The 21203-nt window shown below is 42.6% G+C and overlaps 1 protein-coding gene across 1 annotated transcript in view; it reads left to right on the top strand.

The window, feature by feature from the left end:
- Nucleotides 1-21203, top strand: part of FBN1 (fibrillin 1) — a 353319-nt gene that overhangs the window by 165405 nt on the left and 166711 nt on the right. Inside the window, exons 8-10 of the mRNA XM_077471569.1 lie at nt 15317-15442; nt 15556-15714; nt 19880-20077. Coding sequence (XP_077327695.1) covers nt 15317-15442; nt 15556-15714; nt 19880-20077 — 483 coding nt within the window. The remainder of the gene's footprint in view (nt 1-15316; nt 15443-15555; nt 15715-19879; nt 20078-21203) is intronic.

A 21203-nucleotide genomic window follows, 5' to 3' on the forward strand; every position in this document is an offset into this window, starting at 1 on the left:
CCTGAAACAGACCAGAAGACGCACAGGACTCTTCTGCAAACCGCTCCGCAGTGTCCCAGAGCCGTGTGAACCTGGCTCCATAGAGAATCGGTCAGTCTCCTGACATGCAAATTGGATGCGGAGAAACACACATCCAATTCGCACCAGTGTGAACCCAGCCTCAAGGTGGATCGGGAAATGCACAGAATTTGCTGTGTTTACGGCACCGTGTACATGTGATCTGAGCCTAACTGAAACGTTTCTTCATGAGTCCTTTGAGTCTGCATCATTTTTTTTCTACTGTCAGATATTTTCTCAGAAGCATCTATGAGAGGCAAAGCTGTTATTACTTTCCATGCACCACAAAATCTGATTGCCCCAAAGTAATCATTACTAATAAGCATAAGAGCCCTTTCACACCGCGCCGCCTGGGGCATCAGCGGTAAAGCAGCGCTATTTTTAGTGCCACTTTACCATCATTTTAGCGGAGCTATTCGGCCGCTAGCGGGGGTCAGTTTTAAACCCCCCCCCCGCTAGTGGGCGAAAATGAGTTAAATCTGCCCACAAAATGCCGCCGGAGCAGCGTTTTGCCGGCGGTATCGCAGCGCTGCCCCATTGCTTTCATAGGGGAGCAGCGGTGGACGACCGGTGAGTTCACTGCTCCTTCACCACTCCAAAGAAGCTGCGGGCAGGACTCTGACACCCTGCCAGCGCACCACTCCAGTGTCTCCAGTGTGAAAGCCCTATGGCTTTCACACTGGAGTGCATGGAGCAGCTGTTTTAGGGAGTTTTGCAGGTGCTATTGCACCTGCAAAACGCCGTCAGTGTGAAAGGGGCTAGCAGGCAATGCACTAACTGCCCTCCCAGCATCAGGTGGAGACTGATCACTGGGATCTGCTGGCTGCTGGGAGACACCCTCTGGTGGACACTGTAACTACTACTATCCACCCTTGGAACCACAGTGCCACCAGCAGGTGATCCAGGTCCTTACACATTACCATATTAGGTCAGTGACATTAACCTAATATGGCCATATACCCATAATTGGTAAGTGATATCATGAGCATCCCCGCTCTTTGTGTACATCAGCTACAGTTGGGGAAATCTCCTGCCCAGCAATGATAGCTACCTACCAAATTCAGATGAACTTGGGTTCAAACCAAACCCAAGCCAAGTTATGAAGCTGTTGCTTCCACTGCGCAAGAGCTCCCAAATCTGAGTGCTGGCAACAGTTAGATCCATAACAGGATCTGGCACCTGTGCCTTGCATTAGGCACTTTACCAATCCCTCAACACAACCTGAAGGTATTAGGTGTGGCCAAAAGAGGTTAAGAAACCAGATTTTGGAACAAATTTAACATGAGCACCATGGAGCTCTAAAGAACTTGGCTTTGTGATTTGGCTGCAGATCAACCAACCCACAATCCTCTTCTGACATTCTGCAAAGGCTCCCGGCAAATAATTAGAAGTAAATGACCATAAAGCTATCCCCTAAAAATGTACATAAACAAATAGAAAAGATGTATTGGCACCCCCTTTTTGCTCATCCTTCTGACAATAGTATAAACAGAATAGCAATGACAACTACATTCTGCCTGTGATAAAATGTGTACAGAAGTCAACAACTCATTTCAAGAAATGTTTTAGGTAACCTAAATTGCTATGTAGAGAGTGGAGTGGTTCACTAGCTGACCATATGTTACAATGTGGAAAATGACCTTTCCAGCAGAACATGCCTCTAGAAAAGAAATTATATGTTAAAAAAGCCATTTCAAATATATTACAAGCATCTCAGCTGCCATTACGTGGGATGGCCTGCAACTTTGAGGGTTAACTTATATCATTTTAACGACTGCAGAAATGACTTCTGTTCTCCCCATGCTTTCAACCACATTTTCTGAGGCACATCAGTTTAATTTGAATTTTGCAACCACACATAATCAACAAGGCTTAAACATTTCTGAGCTTGTGCCAGCCCTAGCTGTCCAGAACCATGTTTCTCAGAAATATTTTTCCAGTGGTCTCTAGTTCGACCACAAATACATCAGGGGTCAGTGTGAGCCCAGCATAACCACAAAATGGCAGCGTGGGAGAATGTTGGGTTGGCAGCCCACAGTTGTCCACTGAGAGTGCCAGTGAGTGTTGTGTGATTGCTGGTGCCTCTAAGTGACCACAGGTGATAGTTTGTAGTGCAGTTTAGATACACAAAGACACAAAACGACATTTTGTATGCCAAAGAAACAATGTTAATTACTACTACCAGCCCTATATGTATACAACTAAAGATTCACATAAGGGTACTTTGTTGCCTAAAGAATATCTATAACAAAATAGGCTTTCTTGTTTTCTAATGTAAAATCAATAGGGAGTAGGCAATACTATATAGAATTTGGTGACACATGTGGGTTGATTTACGAAAACTGGATTGCAAGATTTGGTACAGCTCTGCAGAGAAACCAGTTTCCAGTTTTTTTGCTCCAGGTTTTATTTGGTCAGAATTTCCATACGGACGTTCAAATTAAAATCTAACCATGTATGGCCAGTTTCCGACACACAGGATAATTTTTCAATCCCAGAACTATTGCTACAAAAATTGGCCACACAATAATGTAGTTACTTTTAGCTTCTTTTGTAGCACACTCTGGTCTGCTACTGAAAGAGCTGAATTACACTACTTAAAGATATCATGTATCATAAACATAATATATACGAATGTGCTTAAATTCATGTATAATATGCTTTGTGAGGGATTTTTGGATTTATGAGATTAAATAAGGAAAGAACACCATTCAACAAGAGCTCAACGTTTTAAAGCTTACAGTGCTAAACCACTAAACTGACAAGGACATCCAATAATCAACACAAAAGAATAAACTGTTCTCCATTACTTTATAGACCACCAGGAACAGAATGAATATAGCAACTGTTTAGTATCATACGCTTCTTGTACTTCTTTACTAATAGATCCACTGGGGTTGATTTACTAAAATTGAAGAGTGCAAAATCTGGTGCAGCTCTGCATAGAAATCAATCAGCTTCCACACTTTTTTTTTTTGGCAAAGCTTAACCGCTTGCCGACCGCGGCACACACATATATGTCGGCAGAATGGCACGTGGGCATACAGGTACGTCCCTTTAAATTTGCCGCCTTTCGGGCGCACGTGCCACACACCCAGGTGGCCTGCCCGCGGGTCCCGGGAACTCAATGTTCCCCGGTGCCCCTTGATTGTGGGATGGAGAGGAAGAACAGGGAGATGCCTATGTAAACAAGCTATTTCCCCGTTCTGCCTAGTGACATGACAGGGATCTATTGCTCCTTGTCATCGGGAGCAGTGATCGCTGTCATGTCCTAGGTAGCCCATCTCCCCCACAGTTAGAATCACTCCCTAGGACACCCTTAACCCCTTGATTGCCCCCTAGTGTTTAACCCCTTCCCTGCCAGTGTAATTTACAAAGTAATCAGTGCATTTTTATAGCACTGATCGCTGTATAAATGACAATGGTCTCAAAATAGTGTCAAAAGTGTCCGATCTGTCTACCATAATGTCGCATCATGATAAAAATTGCAGATTGCCGCCATTACTAATAAAAAAATGAGTAATAAATGAGTAATAAAAATGTCATAAAACGATCCCCTATTTTGTAGATGCTATAACTTTTGCACAAACTAATCAATACACACTTATATATTTTTGGGGGATATTTATTATAGCAAAAAGTAAAAAATATTGCGTTTTTTTCAAAATTGTCACTCTTTTTATAAAAAAACGCAGAAGTGATCAAATACCAACAAAAGAAAGCTCTATATGTGGGGAAAAAATCTAATTTTGTTTGGGTACAACATTGCATGACTGCGCAATTGTCAGTTAACCACTTACGTCCCGGACCATTTTGCTGGCTTAAGACCAGACCACATTTTGCGATTCGGCACTGCATCGCTTTAACTGACAATTTCGCGGTCGTGCGACGTAGCTCCCAAACAAAATTGACGTCCTTTTTTTCCCACAAATAGAGCTTTCTTTTGGTGGTATTTGATTACCCCTGAGGTTTTTATTTTTTGGGCTATAAACAAAAATAGAGCGACAATTTTGAAAAAAACGCATTATTTTTTACTTTTTGTTATAATAAAAATCCCCCAAAAATATATAAAAAAACATTTTTTCCCTCAGTTTAGGCCGGTACATATTCTTCTACATATTTTTAGTAAAAAAAATCGCAATAAGCGATTATTGTTTGGTTTGCGCAAATAGTGTTTACAAAATAGGGGATAGTTTTATGGCATTTTTATTAATAATTTTTTTTATTAGTAATGGCAGCGATCAGCGATTTTTTTGTGACTGTGACATTATGGCGGACACATTGGACATTTTTGACACATTTTTGGGACCATTGTCATTTATACAGCAATCACTGCTATATAAATGCAGTGATTCCTGTGTAAATGACATTGGCAGTGAAGGGGTTAACCAGTGGGTGGCAGTGTAGGGGTTAAGTGTTCCTAGGGGCGTGTTATTAACTATTGGGGGCTGGGCTTTCTTTTAGTGAACACTGATCTCTGCTCCAATCACATGGAGCAGAGATCAGTGTCACTTGTTGCTAGGCAGAACTGGGAGATGCTGTTTACAATGGCATCTCCTAGTTCAGCAGCCCCGTGAGACGATCGCGGGTGTCCCGTTCGGCACGCGAGCGCGCTGCTGGCGGCGCGCTCGCGATGGCAGGTCGGCAAATTTAAAGGGACGTACAGGTACGCCCATTTGCCTGCCTGTGCCATTCTGCCGAAGTACATCGGCGTGCGCCAATCTGGAAGTGGTTAAAACAACGCAGTGCCGAATCGCAAAAAAGTGCTCTGGTATGGAATGGAGTAAATCCTTCAGGGGTTGAAGTGATTAATTGAACAAGCTGAAGTTAGACCTTGATTGGCTACTATGCACAGCTGCCCCAGATTTTGCACTCTCCAGTTTTAGTAAATCAACTTCTCTGGGCCAGGGCACTGTAAATCAACCCCACTGTCACAACACAGTTCAAACTACTTTGTATAATGTAAAAACTTTATTGTACATGTTCTGAAAGACTAATTTCTCTAATGCTGTTACATAAAGCTTTCCTTAAAGAAATCCTGTCCCCCACTGAAATGTTGCTGCCCTAAGCCCATGCCTAAAGAAGTTGATATACTAAAACTGGACAGTACAAAATCTCACATTTAGCTGCGTTTAGTTCACAGGCCTTTTTTTATTTTTGGCTATTTTGAAAAAATATATATAATTTTTTTTTTCAAACAATTCAAGATGCAAACGCAGCTAAACGCAACTAAACACGGCATGTAAATGCGGCTAAAAGGAAGTTTTTAGATGCCGGTTTCTTGCTGTCAAGTTAAATCGTTCAGGAGAGGTTGAATAACATCCCGTGTACATGAAGCCTAAGCTTTAAAACTTTGAGCTCTTGTTGAATGGTGTTCTTTCTAGACATGTGCGATTAGTTTTGTACGAATCGAAAATTTGTACATATTTCCAGAAATCTGTACATTCGTATGAATCCGAAATACACATTTTTATGCATACGAATTCTGTACGAAATTTTGTTTACGAATTTCGGATCCAAATTCATAATGAAAATTCTTAATTGTTACAAAAAGTTAACAAACCTAAAAGTTAAAACCCCAGGAAGTCAGCACAGCACAGGAATGGTGGGAGCCCCTCATAATGATAAATTCATCATAATGAACTTTCGTTGTTTTAACGAAAAGTTTACAAATCTAACGAAAATTCGTATTTTGTACGAATCCGAATTGAATTTCGAACACAAATTACGAAATATGATTTTTTTAAATACGTAACGGAACGGAAATTTTTTTTTTTTTTAACGGTGCCCATGTCTAGTTCTTTCCTTATTTAATCTCTTTAACCACTTTCAGACCGGACCATTTTGCTGGTAAATGACCAGAGGTCTTTTTACACTTTGGCACTGCGCTGCTTTAACTGGTAATTGCGCGGTCATGCAATGTTGTACCCAAACAAAATTTGCGTCCTTTTCTTCCCACAAATAGAGCTTTCTTTTGATGGTATTTGATTGCCTCTGCGATTTTTATTTTTTGCGATATAAACGTAAAAAGACCGCAAATTTTGAAAAAAAATGATATTTTCTACTTTTTGTTATTAGAAAAATCCAATAAACTCAATTTTAGTCATACATTTAGGCCAAAATGTATTCAGCCACATGTCTTTGGTAAAAAAAAAGTCAATAATTGTATATTTATTGGTTTGCGCAAAAGTTGTCACATCTACAAACTAAGGTACGTTTTCTGGAATTTACGCAGCTTTTAGTTTACGACTGCCTATCTCATTTCTTGAGGTGCTAAAATGGCAGGGCAGTACAAAACCCCCCCAAATGACCCCATTTTGGAAAGTAGACCCCCTAAGGAAATTGATAAGAGGCATGTTGAGCCCATTGAATATTTTATTTTTTTGCCTCAAGCGATTGAATAATGACAAAAAAAAAAATTTTTTTTTTTTTTTACACAAAGTTGTCACTAAATGATATATTGCTCACACATGCTATGGGCGTATGTGAAATGACACCCCAAAATAAATTCTGCTGCTTCTCCTGAGTATGGGGATACCACATATGTGGGACTTTTTGGGAGCCTAGCCGCGTACGGGGCCCCGAAAACCAAGCACCGCCTTCAGGCTTTCTAAGGGCGTAAATTTTTGAGTTCACTTCTCACTACCTATTACAGTTTTGAAGGCCATAAAATGCCAAGATGGCACAAAACCCCCACAAATGACCCCATTTTAGAAAGTAGACACCCCAAGATATTTGCTGAGAGGCATGTTGAGTTCATGGAATATTTTATATTTTGCCACAAGTTGCGGGAAAATTACAAACTTTTTTTTTTTTTTTTTTTTTTAACAAAGTTGTCACTAAATGATATATTGCTCATGCATGCCATGGGCATATGTGAAATGACACCCCAAAATAAATTCTGCTGCTTCTCCTGAGTACGGGGATACCACATATGTGGGACTTTTTGGGAGCCTAGCCGCGTACGGGGCCCCGAAAACCAAGCACCGCCTTCAGGCTTTCTAAGGGCGTAATTTTTTGATTTCACTCCTCACTACCTATTACAGTTTTGAAGGCCATAAAATGCCAAGATGGCACAAAACCCCCACAAATGACCCCATTTTAGAAAGTAGACACCCCAAGCTATTTGCTGAGAGGCATGTTGAGTCCATGGAATATTTTATATTTTGCCACAAGTTGCGGGAAAATTACAAACTTTTTTTTTTTTCACAAAGTTGTCACTAAATGATATATTGCTCACGCATGCCATGGGCATATGTGAAATGACACCCCAAAATAAATTCTGCTGCTTCTCCTGAGTATGGGGATACCACATATGTGGGACTTTTTGGGAGCCTAGCCGCGTACGGGGCCCCGAAAACCAAGCACCGCCTTCAGGCTTTCTAAGGGCGTTACAGTTTTGAAGGCCATAAAATGCCAAGATGGCACAAACCCCCCCCCAAATGACCCCATTTTGGAAAGTAGACACCCCTAAATTTAGGGGTACACTAGTGAGACTAGGTAATAAATGGCGGGTGCCCTGAAACTATAAAAAAATAACTAACCAACCAGCGTCACCTGTAACAGTTATATGGTGATCACTGGTGAAAGGGTTAACTAGGGGGCAATTAGGGGGCTTTATGCGGTAGTATATGGGGGTCCCTGGCGCTATAAAAAGCTGCAGCGAACCTAAATACCTACCTGCCTAACTAGCGTCACCTGTGACACTAATACGGCGATCAGAAAAACGACCGCTTATTAGGCTGGGTTCACACTGGAGCGATGCGGGAACGCCACGAATGCGCGGCGGGTTCCCGCATCGCATGCCTCCCGGCGGCAGTTCACACTGCCCTATGCGAACTGCTGGGAGTGTCAGTGAAATGTTACTGACACCCCCAGATCAGTTCGCATATCGCAGTGCGATCTGCAAACTCGGATCGCATGGTGTGAACACCCATGCGATCCGATTCTGCTGCGGGCCAAAAAAAGGGTCCCGTGCGAATTTGCGGCGGGTGCGGCGGGTGCGGCGAATGGCTGAACTCGAATCGCACAGAGATCGGATGTGATTTGCACTGCAGTGCGGTGCGAATCACATCCGTTCTCATAAACCGCTGCAATGTGAACCCAGCCTTAGTGACACTGGCGACGGGGGGTGATCACGGGGTTAAACCTTTATTGGGGGGGTTAGGGGGGTACCTTAGAACTAAAGGGGGCTAACCCTAACTGCCCTAACAGTTATTAGTCACAAATGACACCCGCCGGGTGATCAGGGGGTTAAACCTTTATTAGGTAATAAATGGCGGGTGCCCTGAAACTATAAAAAAATAACTAACCAACCAGCGTCACCTGTAACAGTTATATGGTGATCACTGGTGAAAGGGTTAACTAGGGGGCAATCAGGGGGCTTTATGCGGTAGTATATGGGGGTCCCTGGCGCTATAAAAAGCTGCGGCGAACCTAAATACCTACCTGCCTAACTAGCGTCACCTGTGACACTAATACGGCGATCAGAAAAATGATCGCTTATTAGGCTGGGTTCACACTGGAGCGATGCGGAAACGCCGCGAATCCGCGGCGGGTTCCCGCATCGCATGCCTCCCGGCGGCAGTTCACACTGCCCTATGCGAACTGCTGGGAGTGTCAGTGAAATGTTACTGACACCCCCAGATCAGTTCGCATATCGCAGTGCGATCTGCAAACTCGGATCGCATGGTGTGAACACCCATGCGATCCGATTCTGCTGCGGGCCAAAAAAAGGGTCCCGTGCGAATTTGCGGCGGGTGCGGCGGGTGTGGCGGGTGCGGCGGGTGCGGCGAATGGCTGAACTCGAATCGCACAGAGATCGGATGTGATTTGCACTGCAGTGCGGTGCGAATCACATTCGTTCTCATAAACCGCTGCAATGTGAACCCAGCCTTAGTGACACTGGCGACGGGGGGTGATCACGGGGTTAAACCTTTATTGGGGGGGTTAGGGGGGTACATTAGAACTAAAGGGGGCTAACTCTAACTGCCCTAACAGTTATTACAGTCACAAATGACACCAATGCAAAAAAAAAAAAAAAAAAAATGACATTGGTGTCACTGTGACTGGGGGGCAGGGGTAATTGGGGGAGTGATCGGGGGGTAAAGGGGGGGTGTGAGTGTGCCTGGCATGTTCTACTGTGTGTGTGAGTGTTGGTGCAACTTACTGATCCGCTCTCCTCCGTGTCGGAACGAAAAATACCGACACGGAGGAGAGAATACATCACTTCCTCTCCTGTGTTTACATTACAGGAGAGGAAGTGATGTCACCGGGGATTTCTATTCGTCGGGAGCGATCGCGAGGGGGTGGCCATGAATGAATGGCCGTCCCCTCGTCCGGGATCGCTCCCGTACGAATACCGACCGCCGCAGGCACCGGGCGGGGGCCCGATCGGGCCCCCGACCCGCGGGAGGCAAGGGACGTACATGTATGTCCTTATGCCTGCCCGTGCCATTGTACCGACGTACATCGGCGTGCGGCGGTCGGCAACTGGTTAATAAGCCCAAAAATTGTTTCTATATAGAGCTGCACCAAATGTTAAAATCATCAGTTTTAGTAAATAAACCCCATAGTGTCTCTCCACAGCTCTGTGCCTATATGCCTGGTTCCTAACTTCTTTATAAAAAATAAAATAAAACAGTGTTTAGTTTTCATGTAACTGCAGATAGGGCATGTTTACCCTAATGTATTTTGGCTAAAGCCATTGAACAATTGCTCTATTTAATCCTTTCTGCCCAGCTCTGGCATCCCTGTAAGTGCCTTGAGGGCAGGATGGACTTCCTGATCCTGTGACCACTGCAATTGGCTGTCACAGAGGTCACATGACCAGGAGCCCATCCCGCCAGCTCCCGATTATAACAGGAGACTGAGAGCTGTCTATGTCAGCTCAGACACAGTGCTGGGAGCGTTCAGCAAACGCACTCTCAGCACAGAATCCTCGGCCATCCATGAACCATGTGTGTGACATGTGTGGGTGTTACTTCTCACCCACTTTATGGCCGCACATATTCGTTACATTGGCAGCAAGAGGTTAAAGAACTTACAGTATAATAAAGGCAATATTTTTTTTTTTAAATGACAAACATGCTATACTTACCTGCTCTGTGCAGCGGTTTTGCACAGAGCAGCCCCCAATCCTCTTCTTTTTGGGTCCCCTGCCGACACTTGTGGCCCCTCCCTCTTGCAGAGTGCCCCCAGAACAAGGAGCTTACAATTCACACATAGGCCATGGCTTGGCCCCACCCCCTCTTTCTCCTCATTGGCTCACTGGCTACCTCAGCCAATGAGGAGGCAGAGACCCAGCAGGGTCGAGACTCCTGTGCACAACGCTGGAGAAAGATCTGGTTCAGGTAAGTATTAGAGGGGGCTGCTGCACAGAGAAGGTTTTTTACAAAAAAGAAAATGATAAAGCTCTTCTAAAAAAAACTTTGAGCCTTTAGAACCACTTTAAAGATGTGACCATTGTGAGTTTAGATTTTTAACAATTTTTTTTAGAAGAGTTTTATCATTTTCTTTTTTGCTCTCTATGGAACTGTCCAGGAAATAACCTAGCCTCGTATTACTAAATAATTTCAGCAGTAGAACAATTGCTGCTATGATTTAAAAGTTTTCCAGATGAAAAAAAAGATAAATGATATAAATTATTAAGCTATTATTTTGCTTATTTTCGTCCAAATCATATCCAGCAGTTGAATTTCCCACAGAATCTATGAAACCAGCTATCAGACTGAGGGTGAGAGTTAGGGACTCAGGCCATGTATGTTATTTTTTAAACCACAAATGTTCCCTAAGGCCTTGTTAAGTGAGTAGGGTTGTCATTTACATATTTGCTTCTTTTAAAAAGCTGGAATTAAGAAAAGCCCATATCCAAATCACATCGATATTAACGCCTTCCAAATTCTGTGAATAATCCCAAGTATTTACCATCCTGTAGCAATTACAACTGTAATTAATTAATGTTTTTTTTAGTGGACCTGGACTGTGAAAATCTGAATATTAATTTTAAAGGCAAGCAGAGTTGTTTGTATGATCCCAAAGGCAGAGCAGAAATACGTAGATTGTTTTTGTTGTAACATTATTTTTTCACATTTCGATTTTTTTATTGAGCAATGAAACTGCTAATACACACATTTTTGTGCACATTGCATTGCAGAACTGCAGAATCTAGAATCTAGGATGGAAAAGGACCTGGGGGTCCTAGTAGATGATAGGCTCAGCAATGGCATGCAATGCCAAGCTGCTGCTAACAAAGCAAACAGAATATTGGCATAAAAAGGGGATCTCCAGAGATAAAGCGATAATTCTCCCCACTCTACAAGACTCTGGTCTGGCTGCACCTGGAGTATGCTGTCCAGTTCTGGGCACCAGTCCTCAGGAAGGATGTAATGGAAATGGAGCGAGTACAAAGAAGGGCAGCAAAGCTAATAAAGGGTCTGGAGGATATTAGTTATGAGGAAAGGTTGCGAGCACTGAACTTATTCTCTCTGGAGAAGAGATGCTTGAGGGGGGATATGATTTCAATATATAAATACCTTACTGGTGACCCCACAATAGGGATAAAACTTTTTCGCAGAAGGAAGTTCAATGCCCTGTACACACGATCGGACACTTCGATGACAAAATCCGTCTGATTTTTTCCGACGGATTTTGGCCCAAGCTTGTCTTGCATACACACGATTGCACAAAGTTGTCGGAAAATCGCGGTGACGCACAACACGTACGACTGGACTATAAAGAGGCCAGTAGCCAATAGCTTTTGTCTCGTAATTTATTCTGAGCATGCGTGCAACTTTGTCCGTCACAATTGTCTACACATGATCGGAATTTGTTGTCGGAAAATTTTAGATCCTGCTCTCAAACTTTGTGTGTCGGAAATTCAGACGGAAAAAGTCAGATGGAGCTCACACACAATCGGGTTTTCCGACAACCCGATCTAATCGCACATTTTCCATCAGAAAGTCCGACTGTGTGTACAGGGCATAAAAAGACATGTGGCCACTCATTAAAATTAGAAGAAAAGAGGTTTAACCTTAAACTGTGTAGAGAGTTCTTTCCTGTAGGAGTGGCAAGGATGTGGAATTCCCTTCCACAGGCGGTGGTCTCAGCAGGGAGCATTGATAGTTTCAAGAAACTATTAGATAAGCACCTGAACGAACACAACATACAGGCATATACAATGTAATACCCATATATAATCACACACATAGGTTGGACTTGATGGACTTGTGTCTTTTTTCAACCTCACCTACTATGTACGGTAACTACATTTTTTAAATGCAAACACATTGAAATTTCATGTTAAAAATTGTGCATGCAAGATATCGCCAATCAGAGCACTACACAGAATGATAATGCTCACCCCAGGCCCACCATGTGCCCTCCCTTCTCATTTTATTGACAGCAACATTTAGTAAAACAAGTAACAAGCTGATAAAAAAAGTGGAAGAGAGAAAGGATTAGGGGGGATAAAACGGCCCTGTTGCACGTCTGCTTCTTGGAAAATAATTAAAGTGGTTCATACCAAGAACTTCTTGTGATGGAAAGATTACATCACTTCCCTCAAACAATAGTATCACCATTATCACCTCCATGTGATGCTAAGCCGATGTAATGGAACATTCTCAGAAAGATGTCATATTGATGACATAAAATATGGATAAACAAATATGGAAAAAGATTTGACAGATTTGTAAATTTGCATGCATGCACAGTTTTGACTTGCAAAGTCAGAGCCTGTGAATTAAAAAAATAAATAAAAAAAAAAAAAATAATTCTGCTTACTTTAATAGTTTTTTCTGGAGTAATATGTATTTAGATTATGTAAATTACATTTAAAAAAAAAGAGGATAAACCTGGACCCAAAACCAACAAGAAGCCTGTAATCTGTAAACTTGGCCAGTGGGGAAGCAGTTTAAGGCAGTTGTAAAGGAAGAAGGTTTTTTTTATCTTAAAGTGGTTGTAAAACCACATGAAAAAAAAACCTGTAAGACAAAGGCATAATGAGCATACTAGCTCATTATGTAATACTCACCTGAGATCGAAGCCCTCCGCTGCGGTGCCCGTACCGACATTTCTCTCCGGAGATACTTCCAGATATTGCAGCTCCGGCACTGTGATTGGCTAGAGCTGCGATGACGTCACTCCCACGCATGCGCATAGGAGCCGCTGGTAATGGCACACTCACTGAAGCACGTACATGCCATTGCTTCAGTGCACATGTGCCGATGACGTTGGCACATGCAGATACAGGGAATAGCTCCTAAACTGTGCAAGTTTAGGAGATATCCGGGGTAGCTACTGGTAAGCCTTATTATATGCTTACTTGTAGCAAAAAGTGGATTGTAATGGTTTACAACCACTTTAATGCATTCTATGCATTAAGATAAAAAAAAACTTTTGTGTGTAGCAGCCACCCCAGCACCCCCAATTACCTACCTAGAGTCCCATCTCTCTCCAGCAATGTCCATGATCCCCTCAGCCATCCAGGACACTCCTCCTGATTGGCTGAGACAGAGCAGCGGCTCCATTGGCTCCCGTGACTGTCAATCAAAGTCAGTAAGCCAATCACGGGAGAGATAGGCGGGGCCAAGTAGGGGCTCCATGTGTAAATGGATACACGGAGCTCTGACTCAGCTTGGGTGACCCCTGTAGCAAGCTGTTGGTTGAGGGGCACTCAAAGGAGGGAGGGGCTAGGATAAACAAACAAGGACCCAAGAAGAGGTGGATCCGGACTGCTCTGTGCAAAACCAACTGCATAGAGGAGGTAAGTATAACAACAAAACAAAAAACAAACAAACAAACCCTTACAATCACTTTAAGCTTACATTGAAGGTAAAGAAAAAAATGCTTCCTTATTGGGGAGTTTGCCACTAAGGGGTAAATGCTCTTTTAGGTCTAGGGAACCATCCAATCCTTTTTTTCCCCCACAGGTTACCTCCTCTCATTTGACCAATCCCTGCAACCTCTTTTCTGCTATGCTCACACTCATGCATTGGATATGAGGGCACTAAGGGACAATCCACTGCAAGGTTATAGGGGAATAGAGGAGGGCACCGGCTGCAGAAAGAGGGGGATTGGTTAAAGTGGTATTAAACCCAAAACCAAAAATGTAATATATTGCAGCTTACCAATCATTAGATGTGGTGGCTGTATTTGTTTTCTTTTCAAAGCTTTTTTTCCCTCTGTTTTCACCTCCTGTATTTGATTGCCTCTACTTTGGATGAAGGAGAAACAGAGGCACCTTTAGACAGCAGCAATGTTAGTCTGGGGGGAGGGTATTGTTAGATATATTAGCAGTTTTTAATACACTAACAAACTGAAACTGGACTCCAGCTAACACTTTATGAGAAGTTACAGTAAAGGCCCTTTTCACACGGGTGTTCTTTTTGTCTGTTTTTCATCCATCCATTTTTCTGGATGTAAAATGGACATCAATGCACCTCTATAGAAAAACGGATGTAAACAGATGATCATCCATTTACATCCGTCAACATGTGTGAAACAGGAACAGTGCTGGAGACAAATTACATCACCCATCTATTTTGGCAGCATATTTATTAATGTGGAATGTATGTTTCTTGTTAACCACTTGGCAGTCGCCATACAGCAATATGATGTTGGCAAAGTGGCTGCGATATCATGACCGGACATTATATGACGTTGCCAGGATATCAAGCCGCTGCGCACCCCTGGGGCATCGCGGCGATCTTTGTTGCGCTGTGTCAGTTTGACACACTGCAACTCCAATCTAGGTAAAGAGTCTCTGACAGAGACTCTTTACCATGTGATCAGCCGTGTCCAATCACGACTGATCACGATGTAAACAGGAAGAGCCGTTGATGAGCATTTCCTCACTCGTGTCTGTCAGACGTGAGTAGAGGAGAATCGATCGGCTGCTCTCCTGACAAGGGGGGTCTGTGCTGATTGATTTTGAGCACAGCTCCCCCCCCTCAGGATGCCCACACTGTTGGTGCAGCTCCACTGCAAGGGAGAATTTTTTATTTCCCTGCAGGGAAATGGTTCAATCTAAGTTTTAAATGGTTCAATCTAAGTTTGTGTCACACCGATTAAACAAACCAAGGTCTGACAGCATCATGTGCCTATTACATAAAAAAATAAGCTGCAAAGTATCTGCGGCCGTATGTGTATGTGTTTGCATTTGCTGCAAATATTAATTGACTTGGTTACTTTAATGTCCTTGTCATTGACCTTTGAGTTCAGTCATATGAATAATAATGATATGATTCTTTTTCTCTAGATATCGATGAATGTGCCACTATCCCGGGGATCTGTGAAGCCGGTGAATGTGCTAATACAGTGGGCAGTTACTTTTGCAAGTGTCCAGCTGGATTTTTTACATCGGCTGATGGATCAAGATGCATAGGTAAACTTCCCAAAGTCTATACAGTATAAAGTATATACCTGTACCCACATATACAGTAAAAGACACTTATGTCTGAGCCTAGCACGATGACACTCTATTGTTCTTTACACTAGATGTTCGTCCTGGGTATTGTTTTACTTCGTTATCCAATGGCCGTTGCACCAATCAGCTCTCCCAACTGCTACCTAAGATGCAATGTTGCTGTGATACTGGAAGATGTTGGTCTACAGCTACAACTACACCACCTGATTTGTGCCCCATCCGTGGGACAGGTGAGCCAGTATTTTTGTATTTCTTTATTTAGATGTTGTGCATTTACAAAAGATTGTGCCAGTACTACAATAAACAATACACGTGAACAGGAGCTCCACAAAGAACCAGCAAAAGCTCTTAAGAGCACAACCTAACAGTGATTTTCCAGTAACAGTGAACTCTAGAAAGGGAATATAATGTATATGTAGAAGACTGGAAGGTATCAAACAAATAAGCTGGAAATGGGGGGTAGTGATCCCAATATACACATTGCATGAGTTTTAACGTTTTTCTGACGTAAACCATCTCATTCCCGTAAACAATGGGAACAGGGAAATATATCCAACCAGACAAAAAAAAAAAAAAAAACCCAGGAGCAACATCCAAACACTAGGCCTCAGCAAAAATTCAAGGGAAAGGAAAAAAAAAAAGAGTGGGGGGAGGGGGGCAAGGAAAAAAAAAGGAAATGTGAAGATGGGGCTGGAAGCAGATCCAAAGGGTGGGAGGGGCAAGGAAGTGCAACACTCCTCCACTCCAGCTACTTCCCTCTTCCCGGAAATCAAGCCAGTGCCTAGAGCCAGAGACAGACAGTAATGCCCACTAAACAATGCAAAAAGAGTTCAAGCTCGCCCGGGGTAGCCGGCCTTAAGCCTAGGTACTGCACAGAACATGTGTACACTGTCCAAGGCCGCCATGTCTCCCAAAATGCATCTTCCCTATTATTAGGCGAGGCTGTCAGGCTTTCCAAAGATCTGATTTTAGTCAACCTCACAAAGCAATGGCTTATGCCACATACACACGACCGGACTTTCCGGCAGACTAGGTCCGTCGGTCTTCCCGAGTGACTTTTCAGCGGAGTTCCGACGGACCTGCGAACAAACAGACTTGGCCACACATGAACGGACTAAGTCCGTTAGTTTTGAACGTGATGACGTAAGACGGGACTAAAAAAGGAAGTTCAATAGCCAGTAGCCAATAGCTACCCTTGCGTCGTATTTGGTCCGTTGGACCAGCATACTGACGAATGGTTTTCCTGTTAGGAATTGAGTCCGTCGGTCAGATTTGAAACATGTTCTATTTCTAGGTCCGTCAGATTTTTTAAATTAAAAATGATCGGATTATCCCACACACGATCGGATTGTCCGACTGACTGATTCCATCAGACCTAGTCTGCCAGAAAGTCCGGTCGTGTGTACGCGGCATCATAGTTGGAGGAGATGTTTGCTTCCAAGGTGAGCCAGTATTTAAAGCTTTTGGTATTTTATTTATTTCTTTTTTTTAGGATAGCATCACTTTAGCATGAGCTCTTTTAGTATATCAATGCATAGCAAGCAACTTTGCAGATATAACTACTACTTTCCAACTAATAGTCAGAAGATGTTTTTCTATAATGAAGTGACGTTAAGGATCCTCACGCAAATAATTGTGTGAATATTCGCTTCAGTTTTTCAATCATATGAAAAGCACATTCCTGTTTATTTTATCTGTGTATGACTGGTTAATTTAAAGTGGAATTCCGGCTATACACCTAATTATTTTAAAACTGTCCCCTTCCCCCTCATAACACCTATGCTAAGTAACCTATGTAAGAATGATGTATTGGACATGTGCGGAAAAATGTGTTTAGTTTTGATTTGCAACCCCCTCGCCCCAAAGCATCTTGTCCTCATGTTGATGGGGACAAGGGCCTCTTCCCCACAATCCTGGGCTGCAGTTGTGGGGGTCTTCGGGTGGGGGGCTTATTGGAATCTGGAATCTCCCCTATAACAAGGGGGGCCCCTAGATTTAGCCCCCCCTCCATGTGAATGAGTATGGGGTACTTAGTACCACTACCTATTCAAAAAAATGTGTGAATAAAGTCACTACACAAGACAAGATTGGGCTGAAAATAGGTAAATATATCCTCTTTCTTACACAGATTAGTTAGCATAGGTGTTAGGAGGGGGGAAGGGGCAATTTTAGGGCCAGTTAGGGGGAAGCTGGAATTTAAGTAAAAGTGCATGTATAACCAAAACCTTTTGTTTTAGTTTTGGACAGAGTGGGGAAAAATTTGAACTGTTAATATTGTATTCCAGTCTCTGTCTCTGCTGGACAGATTTATCTTCTCTCGTTGTGTTTGTGGCTTTTGTCACCAAAACAGAGAGAGATGGTATACTCAAATTTTTACAGTTGTCAGGAAGGGGTAAGGAGAAATCTTCAAATGGGGACTGTCTAAGAAGGGACTTCCACTCAATTTGTACAGATTTACTTCCTTAAGTCAACTATAGATGGCTCAAGTCTCAGCCACTTCAGCAGGGACTGGCTGAAATTCGATCCATCTATGGGGCAGGCTAATTGTACCCAAGTTGATCCATTGATCGACTTGGGTACAAGACCCTCCTTGTCTGATTTTTTACATGTGATTACTGCCTACAACTATAGCCACTAGCAGTAATCATTGTGTTCTGCTGACTGGGAGCTGCCATGTGGGAGGTATTCCTCCATCAACCAATCAATGATGGGGGAATGAAGAGATTTTTTTTCCTTCCACCTCTATGCAATGCTGTATCCTGGCCTAGGCTGACAAGGCCCATGCCTAGGGCAGCACTTTGCAGGGGGGCAGCACGAACCCCACCGTCTTGCACTACACTGTTAGTGTAGTGCTAGTCTTATGGGGCAGACTGGGCTGAGAGGCAAATTAGTCTAGCGCCCCCATAAAGCGGCTGCACTGCTTCCGGTATGCAGGCGGCTGACATTCCGCAACTGTGGGGGGGGGGGGGGAGGCGCCGCTTCTAATTTTAAGTATCCTCTCATCCTGGAACTCAAACCTTCCTTACTGTGCTATATATTTTCTGCTGCACCATTGGCATGGTTATATCTTCTTAGTCCTCTCCATAAGATTATCAGAAATTTGTGCTTAAAGTAGAACTATAGGCAACACTTTTTTTTTCATTTTGGATAGAGTAAGGGAGGGTTATAGCCCCTGTCAGTTCATTTTTTACCATCCCTGTCCTATTGCAGAGTTTCCCTCCACTTCCTGCCCCATAGCCAAACAGGAAGTGAGAGGAAATCTAGGCAAATTAAGGGAATCTATTGCTGCCCCCCCCAGGGTGGGTCTTAAACAGCAAGGGGTGTGGCCTTGACAGGAAGGGGTGGGTCATATTTAAATTAGGGGTGCACTAGTTTAGTCAGCCCTAGGGCAACACAAAATCAAAATACACTACTGCCTCTATTGTTTGCCTTACTTCCTGTTTTGTCTTTACAAAAGAAAGTGAGTGTAACTCTTGCCAACGAGACAAAGAAAGCGGAAAAAATTAACTCCATTAAAAAATAAAAAACTCAGGTATACACACACTTGAACATGCATTCATACGTACACTTTTTTCGTTTTGAATATGGTGGGGAATTGTAAAACCCCATCAAGTTTCTTGCCATCTGCATCTCATTAGGCAGATTCCTCTTCACCTCCCTTGCCATAGACACAACAGAAAGCAAAAGGAAATATTTTCAAAGTGAGGGAAATCCAATTTTAGACAATTGTCAAGGGAGCAGGTGTTCCCATTTGAAGATTTCTCTTTTATTGTTGCGCCAGTGCCAACTGTAAAATTTTGGATTTTCCATTACTTTTCTTTCTCAGGGACAATGGTCATTAGAGCAGATAGAGAGGATGAATCTCCTTCAGAAGGGACACAGACAGTAATAAAACCATGCTCTATCCAAAGCTACGAGAAAAGAAAACTGGTAATAGATATACTTTAAGCAATGCGGTTTAGTGGAGTTGAGCCAAATACTGAGCTCCCTCTAATGGTCAATCTACAAATCTCTGTGTTTAGTACTGTAGGAAAAATATGACAGGCATGCATTTCAACGTGCAGAAGTCAAAAATGGCTTTAAACTAAGCTTGACAATGAAAACTCCAAATATTTACCCACTAAAATTATATTACTCTTTCCCTTTAAATATTTTGATTTACCTTCTTGTTAATAACCATTGTATATGTACAGTTTATCTTATAGTTAACAATGTATATGCTGCTGCGTAATATGATTTGCTTGTACAAATGTTCACAGTGAAAATAGAGAAACTGCTACAAATCACAAACGTGCTGGTGGAGGGGGGGGAATTAATAAAAAATTAGAAATTAAATATCCAAATTCAAAGTAATGTATTTCCATTTTTTAAAATAATGTTTCTGTTTTTATCTAGAGGAATACCGTAAACTGTGCACAGTGTCTTGGTCACGTCCTGGACATGTCCCTGGACTGGAACCAGGACCAGTTATTCAACCTGGGTTGCCCTATCCTCCAGAATACCCTCCTCCATTAGGTCCACAGGTGCCACCAGGCTACCCTCCTGTGTTTCCACCTCAAGTTTTTCCTGGATTTCCTACCCGGGCTCCTCCAGGTAAAACAAGAACCTACTTCAGTTTTATTTCATATATTCTGTTAGCTTTATTGTGATGTGTTTCCTTCTTTGCGCTTTAGATTCATAGTTTGGTCAGATACATTACAATTGTAATGGGTTGTTACATGATGGTGCTCAGTGTCTCGTATGAAGTATTTTTTTTAGCCTACACTAGGTAAGAACATTACCCCTGCACCTGCCCTTGATAAAAAGGGTGGATGGGAATTAAAAAAGGGGGGTTGAGTTGCACATCCAGCTCCTCTAATTTTTCATTCAAAGGATGGCATTCAGGGGGGTGACAGGTCCACCTACTGTGTAAATTTTATCTGGGTCTTCAAGACTTGTACTACAAAAACAGGAGTGTGCATACCCACGCACCAAAGTCACGGGAAGGGCAAATTACCTAACGTTTATTATGATTTAAATAGATGGTGGAACTATTTTATGTGTTATCCAATACTCTTAGGGTGGGGACTCAGAACTCCATAAATCCACCAAACAAGTTGGGGGTGATTAAAGACTATATACCAATTCCAGCCAAAAGTTGTGGCACCATAAAAAAGAGGTTCAATGATAGCAAAAAACAAAATAAAAAAAGTAATAACCCTGTATTATAATAGATGCAAGTATCTCTCATATAATAAAACCAGGATGTCCCATGAAAATACCTCTTGGCTATATATTCCAAAATAGTCCAGCAACTCTGCAGTTATATAATACAGCTTGGCATTCCTGGTCACTGTGGCTATAATTACATCAACACTGCCACCGTATTGACCAGTCCCAGTAATATATTCAGCACTGCAGGGGAAACACCAACAAAATAATGAGGTTAAAGAACTGTCGAGGTAGTCAGTATGTATCAAATATCTCACCTCTACCAGTCCACCCTTCAAAAAAAAGATATATAATAAAGCCCAAAGAGGTAAGGATCTGCTGAATCCTCCTAAAATGGCTCAATGTTAGTCCATAGGGTAACTGGAGTATTTGGTCATCCTCCTACAAGAACCATATTTACCCCACCCCCCCCCCCCCCCCCAAAAAAAGGAAAAGAAATCAAATCTAACTCAACATGTTTCTCTCCTCAATAGAGCTTCCTCAGGAGCGGTTAAGGGTCTTCAAGAAT

This window comes from Lithobates pipiens, unplaced genomic scaffold, assembly GCF_037356315.1.
Source record: "Lithobates pipiens isolate NorthernLeopardFrog02 unplaced genomic scaffold, aLitPip1_a1.2 Scaffold_8, whole genome shotgun sequence".
Lineage (NCBI taxonomy): Eukaryota > Metazoa > Chordata > Amphibia > Anura > Ranidae > Lithobates > Lithobates pipiens.